Below are 19,916 nucleotides of genomic sequence, written 5' to 3'. Positions count from 1 at the left end.
AGAAACCAATCTATAATCTTCAAACAATTTCAGATCTCAAGGGTGTTAGTAAATAGTATTGTGATTGTAAACTTTCTTTTCTTCTTCAATACTTAAAGGGAAATTCTTTTAATGTTTCTCTCACATATTTCCATGGTAATTTTGAAGTTAAGTTTTGATGTTCTAATTATTGATCTGTTATCCTACATGCTGAATTAACCAATCAATAAATTTATTTCTTAGAGACTTTCAATTTTTAATGAGGATTTACAAGTAATATCATCTTGCAAAGTAAATTATTTTCTTCTATATGTGTCCATTTTTCTTTTTCCTAATTTTAGGCATTTCTGTTCCTTCTCTTTCTTTTTATTGCTTTCATTAAGCATCTGATTTTCTCTATTTGACTTTTGTCAAAGAATTAGCACTGGAATTTATTTCTTGGTTGTAAAACTTTTCTTCTTCATTTATTAGCTATGCTTTTTGCTTAATTTTCTGCTTTAGTTAGCTTTGTTTTGTAAAACTTAACTGCATCTTCAAATTTTAAAATGTTTTTCACTCTTGAGATAGAGTACCTGTGTGACTATTTTTGAAAGAAATAGTAGGATAAAATGAATCTAAAAATCTAGACTTTTGTTGCCACTCAAAGGTGATTCCTGTCCACAATTTAGTGTACCTTGCTATAGGTCATTTCCCCTTGGGTTTGTATAAGTATGTGTCTAATTATAAAATATCTGTATGCTGATTTAATTTCTCAAGGCCAGAAAAGCAGGTCAACTATCCTCTCATAGCAAGTGTTTGAAATTTTATTTTTCTTTCCACATGATGGAATTTTTCCTTCTTAATCTTTTGTGAAGAGACATAAATTGTAGCAATGAAGACAGTATCCCTCATAAAGCAATAGTAGAAAGAACTTTTGTCTAACATTTATTGCCTTTTTACACTTTCTTTTATGAACCTTTAATATCCTATGCCTTTTTCTAAATTCATGCATTAATCTTTCTATGATTTACACTTAGGACTTTATAGATTAAATACATTAATTTTTATCAAATAGATTATTTTTTATATCCTAATTCTCTCCATAGTAGATTCTTATTTATAATTTGTCAACTTATGATACAATTATTGATCTTTTCTCCCCTTATTTCTACCAAATACTTTTTATTCAGAGAGAGCTACTGAACCTAGGAACAGATTTTCCAAGTAGCAATGGCAACCACAATTTGTTACCAAATAGATCAAATTTTTGGCCCCAAATGAATGACATCTCACTGGGTTTGGATTAAGGATATTTCTGTCATTCTAAGTAATTATTATCTGGAGTGAAGTCTGTGTTTCTTTTCAGCTGATTCTGAACAAACCCGACAGCCACATGGAAATAAACCAAACAAGAAGCTTTCTCCTCCTGGGATTCACAGAGGACCCAGACCTGCAGCCTCTCTTCTTTGGGCTGTTTCTGTCCTTGTACGTGGACACATTTGCTGGGAACCTGGCCATCATCCTGGCCATCATCTCAGACCCCCACCTCCACACCCCCATGTACTTCTTTCTCTCCAACCTGTCATTTGCAGACATCAGTTTCACCTCCACGACCATCCCAAAGATGCTATGGAACATCCAGACACAGAGCAAAGTTATCACTTATGAAGGCTGCATCATCCAGATATTTTTTTTCTTTGTATTTGGATGCCTGGACACTTTAATCCTGAGTGTGATGGCCTATGACCGCTTTGTGGCCATCTGTCACCCTCTGCACTATATGGTCATCATTAACCCCTGGGTCTGTGGGATGCTGACTCTGGGTTCCTGGTGCCTCAGAGTCACAAGCTCCCTGCTTGAGATTTTGACTGTCTTGAGGCTGTCCTTCTGCATGAACATGAAGATCCCACACTTTTTTTGTGATCTTCTTGAAGTCCTGAAGCTCACCTGTTCTGACACCCTCATCAATAATGTAGTGGTGTATTTTGTGGCTATTGTTCTAGGTGTTTTTCCTCTCTTTTGGATCCTCTTTTCTTACTCTCAGATTTTCTCCTCAATCCTGAGAATTTCATCAGCCAGGGGCAAGTATAAAGCTTTTTCCACCTGTGGATCTCACCTTTTTGTGATTTCCTTGTTCTATAGCACAGGCCTAGGGGTCTACCTCAGTTCTGCAGTCACATCATCCTCTAGGACAATTCTGGTGGCCTCAGTGATGTACACTGTGGTCACCCCCATGCTGAACGCCTTCATCTACAGTCTGAGGAACAGAGACATGAAGGGGACCCTAGGGAGACTCCTCAGCAGGGCACTATCTCTTAATGATGGGATTGTTGTAGGACTCTCATAAGTAGCAAGGATCAAACCATTGGTAGGCATTTTTCACAATCTTGGATATATCTAAACATTAGTTTAATTTTTCTAGTTCTGTAATCACTATATCTTACTGTGCCTTGACTTTGACTACATTTAAAGACGGTGTATTATTTTTCTGGGGCTGTTATGCAAAGTACCATAAATCAGTTGGCTTAAATAACAGAAATTTATTGCCTCACAGTTCTAGAGACTAAAATTCTGAAAACAAGGGGTAAGCAGGGTCCATTCATCCTGAAGCTGTGATCGATAACCTGTTCCATACCTAGCCTTTTTTAGTTTGTTTTCTGTAGTTTTCTAGTTTCATACAATTACGGTCAAGGAAAATGCTTGATGTAATTTCTGTTCTCTTAAATTGATTGAGGGTGTTTTGTGACCTTGTATGTGATCAATCCTGGAGATCATTTCATCTCCACTTGAAAACAATGTGTACTCTGCTGGGTTTGGATATAATTTCCTCTAGATAGCAATTTAGTTCAATTGGCCTATTGTATCATTTAGGCCCACTGATACCTTATTGATTTTCTATCTGGATGATCTTTCCATTGGTGGAACTAGGGTGTTGAAATTCTCTGCTATTATTGTATTAGTGCCAGTTTCTCCCTTCATGTCTGTTAGTATTTGCTTTAAATATATAGGTGCTCCTGTATTAGGTATGTGTATGCTAACAACTGTAATATCCTCATCATGTAACGATCCCTTCATCATTACAGAATGTCCTTCTTTGTCTTTTGTTATAACCTTTGTTTTAAACTCTATTATGTCTTACATGAGTAGAGCTCCCCTTGCATTCTTGTTGTTTGCATTTGCATTAACTATCTTTTCCATCCCCTCACTTTCAGTCTGTTTGTGTCTTTAGCCCTGAAGTGAGATTTTGCAGGCAGCTTACTGAAGGACTTTTTTCCCCAACCAGCCACCCTATGTTTTTTTATTGGAACATTTAGTCCATTGGTATGTAAATATTGATAGCTATGTACTTATTGCTATTTTATTCCTTGTTTTTCAGTTTTTTTCATATTTGTTCTCTGTTCATTTCTTCTTCTCGTTTCTCCTGTTGTGACTTGATGAGTTTATTTAATGGTATACTTGAGTTCCTTCCTGTTTTATTTTTGTTAATCTCCTATAGGTTTTTGGATTTGTGTTTACCATGATTTCATATTTCTTCACTCATAATTATATCTACTTGAATAAGCTGATAGTCATTTAAGTTCAAACATATTTTAAATATTTACATTTTTATGCTCCTATACCCAACATGTTGTGTTTTTATGTCATATTTTACATATTCATGCTTATCTCTTTACTGTTTATTATAGTCATCAGTTCAGTTCAGTTCACTCACGCAGTTGTGTCTGACTCTTTGCGACCCCATGAATCGCAGCACACCAGGCCTCCCTGTCCATCACAAACTCCCAGAGTTCACTCAAACTCATGTCCACCGAGTCGGTGATGCCATCCAGCCATCTCATCCTCTGTCATCCCCTTCTCCTCCTGCCCCCAATCCCTCCCAGCATCAGAGTATTTTCCAATGAGTCAACTCTTCGCATGAGGTAGCCAGAGTATTGGAGTTTCAGCTTCAGCATCAGTCCTTCCAATGAACACCCAGGACTGATCTCCTTTAGGATGGACTGGTTTGATCTCTTTGCAGTCCAAGGGACTTTTAAGAGTCTTCTCCAACACCACAGTTCAAAAGCATCAATTCCTCAGCACTCAGCTTTCTTCACAGTCCAACTTTCACATCCATACATGACCACTGGAAAAACCATAACCTTGACTACACAGACCTTTTTTGACAAAGTAATGTCTCTGCCTTTCAATATGCTATCTAGGTTGGTCATAACTTTCCTTCAGAGAGTAAGCGTCTTTTAATTTCATGGCTACAGTCACCATCTGCACTGATTTTGGAGCCCAAAAATATGAAGTCTGACACTGATTCCAATATTTCCCCATCTATCTGCCATGAAGTGATGGGATCAGATGCCATGATCTTCATTTTCTGAATGTTGAGCTTTAAGCCAACTTTCTCACTCTCCTCTTTCACTTTCATCAAGAGGCTTTTTAGTTCCTTTTCACTTTCTGCCATAAGGGTGGTGTCATCTGCATATTTAAGGTTATTGATACTTCTCCAGGCAATCTTGATTCCAGCTTGTGCTTCTTTCAGCCCAGCGTTTCTCATGATGTACTCTGCATATAAGTTAAATAAGCAGGGTGACAATATACAGCCTTGACGTACTCCTTTTCCTGTTTGGAACCAGTCTATTGTTCCATGTCCACTTCTAACTGTTGCTTCCTGACCTGCATATAGGTTTCTCAAGAGGCAGGTCAGGTGGTCTGGTATGCCCATCTCTTTCAGAATTTTCCAGTTTATTGTGATCCACACAGTCAAAGGCTTTGGCATAGTCAATAAAGCAGAAATAGCTGTTTTTCTGGAACGCTTTTGCTTTTTCGATGATCCAGCAGATGTTGGCAATTTGATCTCTAGTTCCTCTGCCTTTTCTAAAACCAGCTTGAACTTCTGGAAGTTCACAGTTCAAGTATTGCTGAAGCCTGGCTTAGAGAATTTTGAACATTACTTTACTAGTATGTGAGATGAGTGCAATTGTGTTGTAGTTTGTGCATTCTTTGGCATTGTCTATCTTTGGGATTGGAATGAAAATTGACCTTTTCCAGTCCTGTGGCCACTGCTGAGTTTTCCAAATTTGCTGGCATATTGAGTGCAGCACTTTCACAACATCATCTTTCAGGATTTGAAATAGCTCAACTGGAATACCATCACTGCCACTAGCTCTGTTCATAGTGATGCTTTCTAAGGCCCACTTGACTTCACATTCCAGGATGTCTGGCTCTAGGTGAGTGATCACACCATCATGATTATCTGGGTTGTGAAGCACTTTTTTGTTGTTTTCCTCTATTTCTTTGCATTGATCTTTGAGGAAGGCTTTCTTATCTCTCCTTGCTATTCTTTGGAACTCTGCATTCAGATGCTTATATCTTTCCTTTTCTCCTTTGCTTTTCACTTCTCTTCTTTTCACAGCTATTTGTAAGGCCTCCTCAGACAGCCATTTTGCTTTTTCACATTTCTTTTCCCTGGGGATGGTCTTGATCCCTGTCTCCTGTACAATGCCATCATAATTACTTTTAAATATCTTTGTCTTTTAATCTATGTACTGATTATTTAAGTAATCTTTAATCCTTACTATATATTTGCCTTTCCTAGTGGAATTTTCCCTTTCCTACAGATATGTCTTTTATATTTAGAGAAGACTACACCTTTTCTTTTAGGGTACTTTCCTATTGATGAAATATTTCCAGTTTTTCTTGTCTGAGAACTTCTTTGTCTCTGCTTCTATTTTAAATGATGATCTTCCAGGGTAGGAGATCCTAGGTTGCAGGATTTTCCCTTTCAGTGCTTTGAATGTATCAGGTCACTCTCTTCTGGCCCACAAAGTTTCTATAGATAAATCAGTTTATATGTGGATTCCCTTATATATGACTCTGTTTTTCTCTTGCTGCCTTTAAAATTCTCTCTTTATCTATCTTTTCCCAGTTTGATTATAATATATCTTAGTGTAGGTCTGTTTGGCCTCATCTTGCTTTGGGACCCACTGTGCTTCCTATACTTGGATACCTGTTTCTTTCTTAAGTTTGGGAAGGTTTTAGTCATAATTTCTTCAAATACCTTTTCAATACACTTTTCTCCCTTTTCATTTTCAATCCCTATAATGCAAATGTAGACACAATTGATATCATCCCAGAGATCTCATATGTTGCACTATTTTTTTAATTTCTTTTTGTTTGCTCTTATGATTAGATAATCTCCACTATTCTATCTTCCAAATCACTTATACATTCTTCTGTGTCATTGAGTATGCCCTTCATTTCTTCTAGAGTGCTTTTTATTTTAGATATTAAATTATCTAGTTTTTATCGGGTCTTCTTTATACTTTTGCTGTTGTTCAGTCACTCAGTCATGTCCAACTCTTTGTGACCCCATGGACTGCAGCATGCCGAGCTTCCCTGTCCTTCACTATCTTCTAGAGTTTGGTCAAGCTCATGTTCATTGAGTTGATGATGCCATCCAACCATTTCATCCTCTGTTGCCCCTTTTTCCTCCTGCCCTAAATCTTTCCCCGCATTAGGGTCTTTTCCAATAAGTCAGCTCTTTGCATCAAGTGGCCAAAGTATTGGAGCTTCAGCTTTAGTATCTGCCCTTCCATTGACTATTTAGGGTTGATTTCCTTTAGGATTGACTGGTTTTATCTCCTTGCTGTCCAAGGGACTCTCAAGATTCTTCTCCAGCACCACAGTTCAAAAGCATCAGTTCTTTGGTGCTCAGCCTTTTTTATAGTCCCACTCCCACATCTGTACATGACTACTGGAAAAACCATAGCTTTGACTATACAGAGCTTTATATCTTTGGGTCTATGCTAAGTCACTTCAGTCATGTCTGACTCTTTGAGACCCTACAGACTGTAGCTCACCAGGTTCCTCTTCCATGGCATTCTCCAGACAAGAATACTGAAGTGGGCTGCCATTTCCTCCTCTAGGGGATCTTCCCAGGGATTGAACCCACATCTCATGTCTTCTGCATTGGCTGGTGGGTTCTTTGCCACTAGTGCCACCTGGGGACTTTTAGTTCCTTATTCAATTGATCTGTGTTTAGGTTAATTCTTTTCCCTAATTCATGTTTATTATCAATATAATTGTATTACAAATGTTTTGAATTCTTTGGTATATTATTTATTTCTGTTTCACTTACTTTTTTTTTTAATTTATACAGAGGCTTTTTCTTGCTCTTTCAAATGAGAATGCTGCTATTTAGTAGCTTCAGGCACATGTAACTCTGTGCGTGTATTGGACCTATGGACTATGGACTGTAGCCCACAAGCCTCCACTTTCTATGGAATTCTCCAGGAAAGAGTACTGGAACGGGTTTCCATTCCCTTCTCCAGGGGATCTTACCAACCCAAGGATTGAACTCAGATCTCCTGCATTGCAGGCAGATTCTTTACCACTGACCCACCAGGGAAGTGGAGAAGGCAATGGCACCCCATTCCAGTACTCTTGCCTGGAAAATCCCATGGACGGAGGACCCTTGTAGGCTGCAGTCCATGGGGTTGCTAAGAGTCGGACACGACAGAGCGACTTCACTTTCCACTTTCATGCATTGGAGAAGGAAATGGCAACCCACTCCAGTATTCTTGTCTGGAGAATCCCAGGGATGGGAGAGCCTAGAGGGCTGCTGTCTATGGGGTCGCACAGAGTTGGACACGACTGAGGTGACTTAGCAGCAGCAGCAGGACCAGAGAAGCCCTCATGAGAATTGTTCCTACTTATTTTCATTTTACTTAACTTTCTCTCTGTCTGTAATGAATTTCGGTGAAACAGTTACCTATTATAATCTTAAAGGGCTTTTCTTATTTAGCAGTGTCTCTATGTAGATTGCTTATGCCCAATACCTTTGGTGGGATGGCTAGATTTGACATGGATGACAGTCATATCTTTCCATAGGCAGTACTGGCTGCTATAGCCTTGGTGATGGTAGAGCTAGAGCCTGGTGTAGAGTGTGACATGGGTCTTCCTCTCTCCTTAGTGGCCATCACCATCCTGTTAGTGTCACGTTGCTCCCAAGTTGATAGAGCAGAAGGCTTGTTCATCAGGCTAGGGCTGGCTCTGTTCTCTTTAAGTGTAAGTTTTCCTTCTTCACACACTGGGGCCTTTGTCTCAATAAAGAGGAATGCTGAAACAATAAGGGTTTGTGTGCTTATGGAGGTCCAATACTCTGGCTGTGTAGATATCTTTGGGTTCTCTCAGATGCAAGCCACAGTCACATGCTCTGCTTCAGCCACCCTAGATCTGTGCTAGGCTGTAGCATGGAGCAGTTGGGGCCAGAGCATTCACACAGCTTGGGTTGGGGTACACAGTGAAGTAGTCATGGGAATTCACAACCAATATTATCAAATAACTTTAAAGGGAGCATAATCTATAAAATTTTGAATCATTGTTTATATGCCAGAAGCTAATATGATATTGTAAGTTAACTATACTTCAATAAAAAATTTTAAACACGCAAATAAAAATACAGTGAAATAATTTGTCACAGTAATTATCTGATTGGTAATGGTATGATGAATGATTTTGTCTTTTTTTTTAATACTTTAAAAATTTCTATTAAAACATGTTTACTTTTTGCTATCAGATTAACAATATAGGGACTTGCCTGGTGATTCAGTGGTTGAGAATCAGCCTTCCAGTACAGGGGACACAGATTCAGTCCCTGATCTGAAAGCTAAGATCCCATGCACCACAACTAGAGAGCTACACACCACAACTACTGAACCCATGTGTTCTAGAGCCCATGCTCTGCAACAAGGGAAATCTCTGCACACTGCAATAACAGAGAAGCCTGTGTGCCCCCAGGAAGACCCAGCACAGCCAAAAGGGGGGGAAAAGTAATTATATATGTTATGAATTAAATGAAACTAACAAAACATAAGGCATCACAAAAAAATGAATTGAGAAACTTAAATTCGATTTCTAAAAAAAATATTGAATAATTGTCCGTATTACATGTATTAATACATTCATAGCTATGGTAAAAAATTACCACAATAGGGATTGAAATTAAAAAAATTTTGCTCTTACAATTGAAGATCAGAAGGCAAATATCTCAGTGAGCTAAAGTCAACATGCCTGCATGGTCTCTGAGGAGAATCTGATTCATTTCCTATTCTAGTTTCTAGTGGCCACAAGAATTTCTTGACTCATAGGCCTTTCTCCAGCTTCAAAGACAGCTGCTGCTGCTAAGTCACTTCAGTCATGTCTGACTCTGTGCAACCCCATACATGGCAGCCACCAGGCTCCCCTGTCCCTGGGATTCTCCAGACAAGAATACTGGAGTGGGTTGCCATTGCCTTCTCTGCAAAGTCAGCAATGTAACATTTTCAAATCTTTCTCTGATTTCAACCTTTTTGTCTTCCTCTTCTACAGAAACAGGTTCATTGTGATTACATTAGTCTCTTCCAGATAATAATAATCAATCTTCTTATCTTAAAGTCACTGATTAGCAACCTTCCTCCATCTGCTACCATAATTCCTTCTTGCTATGTAAAATAATATAATCAAAGGTTCTGGGGATTAGGATGTAGTCATCATTTGGAGGCCATTACTCTGATCATCAAAAGTAATTTTCATAGGCCTTTTATTTGCTGTCACTTAAGGACCACGCTGGTTTTAGAAAAGGCAGAGGAACCAGAGATCCAATTGCCAACATCTGCTAGATCATCAAAAAAGCAAGAGTGTTCCAGAAAAACATCTATTTCTGCTTTATTGACTATGCCAAAGCCTTTGACTATGTGGATCACAATAAACTGTGGAAAATTCTGAAAGAGATGGGAATACCAGACCACCTGACCTGCCTCTTGAGAAATCCATATGCAGGTCAGGAGGCAACAGTTAGAACTAGACATGGAACAACAGACTGGTTCCAAATAGGAAAAGGAGCATGTCGAGTCTGTATATTGTCACCCTGCTTATTTAACTTATATGCAGAATACATCATGAGAAATGCTGGGGTGGAAGAAGCACAAGCTGGAATCAAGATTGCCGGGAGAAGTATCAATAACCTCAGATATGCAGATGACACCACCATTATGGCAGAAAGTGAAGAAGCACTAAAGAGCCTCTTGATGAAAGTGAAAGAGGAGAGTGAAAAACTTGGCTTAAAGCTCAACATTCAGAAAACGAAGATCATGGCATCTGGTCCCATCACTTAATGGCAAATAGATGGTAAAACAGTGGAAACAGTGGCTGACTTGATTTTTCTGGGCTCCAAAATCAAAGCAAATGGTGACTGCAGCCATGAAATTAAAAGACACTTACTCCTTGGAAGGAAAGTTATGACCAACCCAGATAGCATACTAAAAAACAGAGACATTACTTTGCCAACAAAGGTCTGTCTAGTCAAGGCTATGGTTTTTCCAGTAGTCATGTATGGATGTGAGAGTTGGACTATAAGAAAGCTGAGCACCGAAGAATTGATGCTTTTGAACTGTGGTGTTGGAGAAAACTCTTGTAAGTCCCTCGGACTGCAAGGAGATCCAACCAGTCCATCCAAAAGGAAATCAGTCCTGAATATTCATTGTAAGAACTGATGTTAAAGCTGCAACTCCAATACTTTGGCCACCTGATGCAAAGAGTTGACTCACTGGAAAAGACCCTGATGCTAGGAAGATTGAAGGCAGGAGGCGAAGGGAATGACAGAGGATAAGTTGTTTGGACAGCATCACTGACTCAATGAACATGAGTTTGAGTAAACTCCAGGAGTTGGTGATGGACAGGGAGGCCTGGTGTGCTGCAGTCCATGGGGTCGCAAAGTGTTGGACACGACTGAGCAAGTAACAGTTACTTACTTATTTACTTAAGGACCATAAGGGGTTTCCCAGGTGGCTAAGTGGGAAAGAATCCACCTGCAATGCAGGAGATAATAGATGTGTGTGCCATTTCTGGGCCAGAAAGATGCCCTGGAGAAGGAAATGGCAATCCACTTCGGTATCCCATGGACAGAGGAGCCTGGCAGGCTACAGTCGATAGGGTCCCAAAAGAGTCGGACATGACTTAGCAACTAAACAATAATGGATTGTAAATAAAAGAAACACAAAATGTATTATAGCCTCTTAATGATGAAAAACATTCTTTTGAAATTGCATGCCAAGACAATTTTTGGTGCAAAGGAATCTACAACTACCTAGTCCAGACTTTAATACAGGACCACAGCCTTGCTAGTCAAAGAATAATCCACAGACCAAGACATGCATGCATTAGCAACGTTACCCAGAACCTTGTTGAAAATTCAGAACCTCAGGACAACCAGGACCTGTTGAATCAGGATCTGATTTAGTACTAGAATCCTAGGGGATTCTTATGTACAATGTGTAGAAGTGTTGGCCTAGAATAGGCTTTCTCATCTTCTCACTGTTGGCATTTGTGGCATGATAATTATTTGTATTTGGTGCTATCCTGTACATCGTAGATGTTTGGGTGAAAGTGAAAGTGTTAGTTGCTCAGTCATTTCCAACTCTTTGCAGTCTCATGGACTGTGAACAACCAGGCTCCTCTGTCCATGGGATTTCCCAGCCAAGAATACTGAAGTAGGTTGCCATTTCCTTCTACAGGGAATCTTCCCAACCCAGGAATAGAACTTGCATCTCCTGCTTGGTAGGTAGATTTGTTACCACTAAGCCACCTGGGAAAGCCCCCCTCCCCACAATGGTGTTCTAGCAAGAGAACACAGTTTTCTTGAAGAAGAAATAGTAATCTCCTGGATATATCAGGTGCTGTATTCTTATAGCATGGCAGTTATGTTATGGCTCTTGAGACTCAAAGGATCTAGTCAAGACAAATTCCTCAGGCTTAGATTTGGAAGAAATATTGAGGGTTGTAAAAACTTTCAATGTTAGAATTCTGGGAGATAGGAGAGTTAGTAGAGTAGTAACAAGAATTGAATACACCTGATGTTTAACCTGGACTCTTGGGAACAGCGAATCAGCAGGTGGCGGGGGCAGGGGGTTGGGGGGGTGGGGGGGAATCCATTGTGTCCAAACAGGTTCCCCTGAGGAAATGATGTAGTCAACATTCAAGCAATAATGGAAAATGTGATAAAGAAATATAATGAGCAGATTATATACATATACAGAGAGAACATATACAGAGCTATAAATATCTCCACTACTGCAAGATCTAAGCATGTTAAACCTTGAGCTGCAGCAGGGATGCTTTTTGCATTTGGACTCCTAAGTCTGGCTCAGGGACCAATGCATCACTCCTTCCTTCTTTCTTGTGAGGAGACAGAGCTTCGGCCTCCACCATCCACCATCCAGGGAGGAATTTTGAACTTCCACACAGAGACCTTTCAATCTGCCTTTCCATCCAGGTGAGTCCAAGAGCCCCACAGACACTGGAGGAAAAAGCTGGAGAGAATGAAACACAAGACGTACCTGAGGTCACCTGAGAACACAAACAGCTGACCCAGGGCTGAGAAAACTCCATGTTTGTTTTCTTGTTTGATTTATTAATTTATAATCAATTTATTAAATATTTTTAAATGACAAATATCTGTTGGATTCAGCAATTCAAGGATTGCTGTTGACAACTAAGTAATGGGAATGAAAATCTAGTTGAATGAGATTCAGGAAATAAATGGGGAGCCTAGTGGTATCATTAAAATTTGAACATTTCCAAGAAGTTTAGTTGCAGTTTAGGGGAGTAGGAAAATAAACTATTTGGTAGGGAGAGGTTTGCAGTGAAGTGATTATTTTTTCTGAAATTTTTAAGATGGGGTGTATTTAAGCTTGTTCTATATTCATTAGGAAGATCTAGATCAATAGAAGTATCTACTACCTGAAAACTACACTTCTTGAGACACATATATCACTGAATCTTCTTTCATACTGAGTATTCATTGGGGGAAAATGCATTTAAAATACAAACTGACATATGATAAACAGTTTATCTTTGCAATTATTTCATTACCTGAAAGGCTAAATTTATCTGGGAAGAGAATCTGGGTTTTTTATTAGCCATTTGCTATCTCTATTGCAAATTGTCTATGCATGTTTGCTTTACCTCTGGTGTCTGAGTGTTTTTATTCTTTTTTGTTTTGCTATATCATTTTCTTTACAATTTATTTCATCTCCAGCTCAGAAAGGAAAGGCCAGGAATTGCACTACAGCATGTGGAAGACCAGGAGAATGAGATGCGTTTTAAATACTTTGTCAATTCTTCTTGCTGAAAATAGAGAAATATGTAGCTTTTTTCTCCCTATTTTTCCCCTCCCCTACACAAGTGTGTCAGCCACCATTTCCATGGCACTATTTCACCCAAACTGCTCTTAGCTATAAATAGTTCAACTAATCTGGATTCCCTATTCCAGTCTCTATATTCATGGCGGGGTGGAGTAGGGTCAGGGAGGGGGGAACTGTTTGCATTCTTCTAAACAAAGAATTACATTTTTTTAAAGAAGCTTCCTATTAATATTTGCCATTTACATCTTGTATGTATGTAGTGTATAATGTATTTGTTGCGTTATGTGAGAGTGTAAGAACTGTGAGTGATCAAAGTTATCAGTTGGTCACATTTTGTCCTCCCTCTCATTGCTTTTCACACACAGAAAGTTCTTCAACATCCTTAGAAATAAGAAACCACCTTTTCTATAAATTGCCATCTTATTTCCCATTTTTGCCTAATACTACAATTGCCTTTTGTGACTAGATCAATTTTTTAAATAATATTTTCTGCCCCCTTGTGGAATATGTGCTTCTGCACTCAAATATTTCTTCTTTTTCATAAGGATGGTTGAATCTATTTATGCTTTAAAAAAACAAGAAAAGTGAAAGTCACTCAGTCATTTTTGAGTCTTTGCAGCCCCATGGACTGTAGCCCACAAGGTTCCTCTGTTCATGGCATTTCCCAGGCAAGAATACTTGATCAGGTTGCCATATCCTATCCTACTCCAGGGGACCTTCTTGACTGAGGGACCAAACCTGCATCTCCTGCATGGCAGGCAGATTATCACTGTGCTACCTGGCAAGACCATTAATAGTGAACAAAGCATGAAGTCCCTGTCCATTTAGATCTAACATTTTAATGGAGAAATAGTACAGTAAAACAAATTCATGTATGACCAAGTGTCCTCAGATATAAATTAAATGAAGGAAAAAGTAGGTTTTTGTGGTATGTATGACTTTATAGAGCATATTGTGGGGAGGTCTTTGCATGTGGGAATAGAATCTGAAACAGGAGTAGTGTGGACCCACTGGATTTGTCAAAAGGAGATCAAAACTGAAAGGCAAAGAATAACAAAGAAAAATGCCACATAAGAAAAGTAAGAAAAGGACCAGTCTTACTCACTCATAAAAATTGAGTCAGTGGTCTGATGTGGATACAATAATTAAGAAAGTGGAGGAAAAAAGTGCAGTCAGTGTGAGGTCCCTTGAGTCTGAACACACTGTAGCCTGTTCTCTCTGCAACTTGCCTCTTTTGTTGAACTCTTTATTCACATTATTCTTCCATCAGCAGAAACTGATCTTCTTCAAAATCAATTCTTCCATTTAATGCAATGGATTAAAAAAATTTCAGATTGTGTCCCAGAGCACAGCATGCTTTTTACATGTGATCCAGCATATGTACACAGGCAAGCAAGAAATTCGCATGCATGCACACTGCATGCACAAACACACACGTACAGACATATCTGAACAAAAAGAACAACAACAACAAAAAAAAACCTTACTATGTATGATGCACTCTGATAGTTTCTTTTGTGTTTTATATATTCTATTCTATCTTATTCTTACAAACCACATAGTTGAGAAACTGATCATATTACTTTTTGTCTCCTGGCAGTCACCTCTTCCACATGGAACCAGAGAATGCTACACGAATTTCAGAATTTCTTCTTCTGGCAATTTCAAAAGAACCAGATGGCAGCCTCTCTTATTTTGGACATTTCCTCTCCATGTATCTGATCACTGTATTTGGAAACCTGCTCATCATCCTAGCTGTCAGCCCAGACTTCCACCTCCACACCCTCATGTACTTCTTCCCCTCCAACCTGTCCTTTGTAGACATCTGTGTCACTTCCACCACCATCCCAAAGTTGCTGTAGAACATCCAGAACCAGAGCAAAGTTATAGCCTATGAAGGCTGCATCACCCAGATGTATTTTTTCATGCTCTTTGCAGGGTTGGATATCTTTCTCCTGACAGTGATGGCCTATGACTGCTTCATGGCCATCTGTCACCCCCTGAACTACACAGTCATCATGAACTCTCGGCTCTGTGGATTGCTGGTCCTGGTATCCTGGATGATGAGTGTCCTGAATTCCTTGCTACTAAGCTTACTGATGTTGTGGCTGTCCTTCTGTAGAATCCTGGAGACCCCCCATTTTTTTCTGTGAACTCAATCAGGTGGTCCTACTTGTCTGTTCTGACATGTATCTCAATGACATAGTGATGTATTTTGCAGCTGCCATTTTGGATGGTGTTTCCCTCACTGGTATCCTGTACTCTTACTCTAAGATAGTTTCTGCCATACATGGAATCTCATCAGCTCAGGGGAAGTATAAGGCATTTTCCACCTGTGCATCTCACCTCTCAGTGGCCTCCTTATTTTATTGTACAGCCTTAGGAGCATACCTTAGCTCTGCTGCTACAAACAGCTCACATTCAAGTACAATTGTACACTGTGGTTACATCCATACTGAATCCCTTCATCTACAGCCTGAGGAACAAAGACATAAACAGGGCTCTGAAAAGAAGCATTGGGATGGCTGCTATAAAAGGGGCAATTGTCCTTGGGCCCAAGAAGTGCCCATGACTGTAGGGTTCAAAGCCTTAGAGCCAAATTCTTTGATCAGATTGTTAAAGAGTAGGACTTACTCCCTATATTTATTTTTTAGAATTTCCATTTATCTGAATTCAAATCTTCCACACAATTAAAGTGTGCTCATCCACCCTTCCCTGGTGGCTCAGATAGCAAAGAATCTGCCTACAATGTAGGAGACCCAGGTTTGATCCCTGATTCAGGTAGATGCCCTGGAAAAGGGAATGGCAACCCACTTCAGTATTCTTGCCTGGAGAATCCCATAGACAGAGGAGCCTGGTGGGCTACAGTCCATGGGGCCACAAAGAGTTGGACATGATTGAGTGACTGAACAAAGGGGAAATAAGTTCACAAGTTCTCTTTATCCATGGGGTAAATCTAAAAGAGCCTTCATGGTTGGGGCGGGGGCAGGGGCAGTAGGGTATGTCACTGGATCCAAGTCTAGTAGCTGTGTTACATAGCTGCTGGCAATATATTTATTTGCCATAATTGTCTTTGAAGTGAATGCCTCAGAAATCAAAAGCTAAGTTTCTAGCACTCACATTACAAACATGTGCTTTATAATTGCTCTCCTGGTTTTATTCAATTATTCACCTTGGTGTCCAAATGCTTATCACAGTCACTGGCAAAAAAATTGATTATCAAATACGTGTCTTCTAGTTCAAATCTACATGGAAAGACAAATTGGAATAAATTGAACTGATATGATCATAGCATCAAGATGACCCATGAGGAGGCAAAATGTCAAGTCACACATTTGGTGACTATGCACGATGTTTCTTTATCATGCTGTACATCTATTTATTAAAGCCTTATACAGAGAAAGTGAAAAATACATTTAAGGGAATAGATCTGATAGACAGAGTGCCTGATGAACTATGGACATAGGTTCATGACATTGTACAGGAGACAAGAATCAAGACCATCCCCATTGAAAAGAAATGCAAAAAAGCAAAATGGCTATCTGAGGAAGCCTTAAAAATAGCTGTGAAAAGAAGAGAAGTGAAAAGCAAAGGAGAAAAAGAAAGATATTCCCATTTGAATGCAGTTCCAAAGAATAGCAAGGAGCGATAAGAAAGCCTTCCTTAGCGATCAATGCAAAGAAATAGATAAAACAACAGAATGGGAAAGACTAGACATCTCTTTGAGAAAATTTGAGATACCAAGGGAAAATTTCATGCAAAGATGGGCTTGATAAAGGACAGAAATGGTATGGACCTAACAGAAGCAGAAGATACTAAGAAGAGGTGGCAAGAATACACAGAGGAACTGTACAAAAAAAGAGCTTCACGATGAAGATAATCACAATGGTGTGATCACTGACCTAGAGCCAGACATCCTGGAATGTGAAGTCAAGTGGGCCTTAGAAAGCATCACTAAAAACAAAGCTAGTGGTGGTGATGGAATTCCAGTTGAGCTATTTCAAATCCTCAAAGATGATGCTGTGAAAGTGCTGCACTCAAAATGCCAGCAAATTTGGAAAACTCAGCAGTGGCCACAAGACCGGAAAAGATGAGTTTTCATTCCAATCCCAAAGAAAGGCAATGCCAAAGAATGCTCAAACTACCACACAATTGCACTCATCTCACATGCTAGTAAAGTAATGCTCAAAATTCCGCAAGCCAGGCTTCAGCAATATGTGAACTGTGGACGTCCAGATGTTTAAGCTAGTTTTAGGAAAGGCAGAGGAGTCAGAGATCAAATTGCCAACATCTGCTGGATCATCGAAAAAGCAAGAGAGTTCCAGAAAAACATCGATTTCTGCTTTATTGATTATACCAAAGCCTTTGACTGTGTGGATCACAATAAACTGTGGAAAATTCTGAAAGAGATGGGAATACCAGACCACCTGACCTGCCTCTTGAGAAACCTATATGCAGGTCAGGAAGCAACAGTTAGAACTGGACATGGAACAACAGACTGGTTCCAAATAGGAAAAGGAATACTTCAAGACTGTATATTGTCATCATGCTTATTTAACTTCTATGCAGAGTACATCATGAGAAACACTAGGCTGGAAAAAGACACAAGCTGGAATCAAGATTGCCAGGAGAAATATCAATAACCTCAGATATGCAGATGACACCACACTTATGGCAGAAAGTGAAGAGGAACTAAAAAACCTCTTGATGAAAGTGAAAGAGGAGAGTGAAAAAGTTGGCTTAAAGCTCAACATTCAGAAAACGAAGATCATGGCATCTGGTCCCATCACTTCATGGGAAATAGATAGGGAAACAGTGGAAACAGTGTCAGACTTTATTTTTTGGGGCTCCAAAATCCCTTCAGATGGTGATTGCAGCCATGAAATTAAAAGATGCTTAGTCCTTGGAAGGAAAGCTATGAACAACCTAAATAGCATATTCAAAAGCAGAGGCATTACTTTGCCAACAAAGGTCCACCTAGTCAAGGCTATGGTTTTTCCAGTGGTCATGTATGGATGTGAGAGTTGGATTATGAAGAAAGCTGAGCACCAAAGAATTAATCTTTTTGAACTGTGGTTTTGGAGAAGACTCTTGCGAGTCCCTTGGACTGCAAGGAGATCCAACCAGTCCATTCTAAAGCAGACCAGTCCTGAATGTTCATTGGAAGGACTGATGCTGAGGCTGAAACTCCAATACTTTGGCCACTTTATGCAAAGAGTTGACTCATTGGAAAAGACCCTGATGCTGGGAGGGATTGGAGGCAGGAGGAGAAAGGGACGACAGAGGACGAGATGGCTGGATGGCATCACCGACTCAACGGACAAGAGTTTGGGTAGACTCTGGGAGTTGGTTATGAAAAGGGAGGCCTGGCGTGCTGCGATTCATGTGTTCTCAAAGAGTCGGAGACAACTGAGTGACTGAACTGAACAGAACTGATAAGATGTCTCCCCACAAGTGAGAGGTTTTATTAATTGAGGTGAAGGGTGGGTCACTGTATTTTACATTTTGTCACTTTATTTTTGTTCTGTCTGTACTTGGAAACTCCTACTGCTACCTACTAACATGACTCTTTCTGTTGTTTTTTGAAATATCTCCTCTTTCCTGATGTGTCACAAGTACACAAAGATGGTGAGTGAACAACATCAATTCATCCATTTCCCATGTCTTTCAAACTCAGGAGTCTCTTCTTTCCTCATGATCAGAGGATGATAGACAAGAGAGGCTGACATCCTGCTCAGTCATAGGATTCAGATCCACCAGTTTTTCTGTAGCAACAGGAATGTCTGTCCACCTCTCCTAGTTTCCTAGAAAATAGTCACTTGTTACTATAGTTACCTGAAATAAGTTTGGGTAATGGAAGGACCATGGATGTTCTCCTCAAATATAAGAGCATATGCCAAAAATAAAATGCTGTAGATTATTATAATTGCTCTCGGTTCTGTTCATTTGGATTATTGTATCAGTTAGCTGTTGCTGCATAACAAGCCATTCTATGTCAATTTGGGTACCATAATATCCTTACTATCCAATGAAGTTTTATTCTGGGGAGTTGTATTGATTTCTTTGTGTAGCTCATGAGTGTGTAGTCAGCTGTCAGTCTCTATACTGTGGTTTTTTTTTTTTAAACTTTACATAATTGTATTAGTTTTGCCAAATATCAAAATGAATCCACCACAGGTATACATGTGTTCCCCATCCTGAACCCTCCTCCCTCCTCCCTCCCCATTCCATCCCTCTGGGTCGTCCCAGTGCACCAGCCCCAAGCATCCAGTATCATGCATCGAACCTGGACTGGCAACTCGTTTCATACATGATATCTTACATGTTTCAATGCCATTCTCCCAAATCTTCCCACCCTCTCCCTCTCTCACAGAGTCCATAAGACTGTTCTATACATCAGTGTCTCTTTTGCTGTCTTGTGTACAGGGTTATTGTTACCATCTTTCTAAATTCCATATATATGCATTAGTATACTGTATTGGTGTTTTTCTTTCTGGCTTACTTCACTCTGTATAATAGGCTTCAGTTTCATCCCCCTCATTAGAACTGATTCAAATGTATTCTTTTTAATGGCTGAATAATACTCCATTGTGTATATGTACCACTGCTTTCTTATCCATTCATCTGCTGATGGACATCTAGGTTGCTTCCATGTCCTGGCTATTATAAACAGTGCTGCGATGAACATTGGGGTACACGTGTCTCTTTCCCTTCTGGTTTCCTCAGTGTATATGCCCAGCAGTGGGATTGCTGGATCATAAGGCGGTTCTATTTTCAGTTTTTTAA

General features: G+C 39.6%; 1 protein-coding gene across 1 annotated transcript; it reads left to right on the top strand.

Annotated features, from left to right (window-relative positions):
* Nucleotides 1–1,294: 1,294 nt before the first annotated feature.
* Nucleotides 1,295–2,305, top strand: LOC129641966 (olfactory receptor 7C2-like). The gene has a single exon (XM_055566539.1). The coding sequence runs from the start codon at nt 1,352–1,354 to the stop codon at nt 2,303–2,305; it is 954 nt and encodes a 317-aa protein (XP_055422514.1). The 5' UTR covers nt 1,295–1,351.
* The last annotated feature ends 17,611 nt before the right edge of the window (nt 2,306–19,916 follow it).

This window comes from Bubalus kerabau, chromosome 1 (genome assembly GCF_029407905.1).
Source record: "Bubalus kerabau isolate K-KA32 ecotype Philippines breed swamp buffalo chromosome 1, PCC_UOA_SB_1v2, whole genome shotgun sequence".
Classification (NCBI taxonomy): domain Eukaryota; kingdom Metazoa; phylum Chordata; class Mammalia; order Artiodactyla; family Bovidae; genus Bubalus; species Bubalus kerabau.
This window is presented reverse-complemented; position numbering and strand designations above follow the sequence as displayed.

Excerpts from the sequence above, each read along its gene's own strand:
- LOC129641966 (XM_055566539.1), top strand. The coding sequence starts at position 1,352 with ATGGAAATAAACCAAACAAGAAGCTTTCTCCTCCTGGGATTCACAGAG.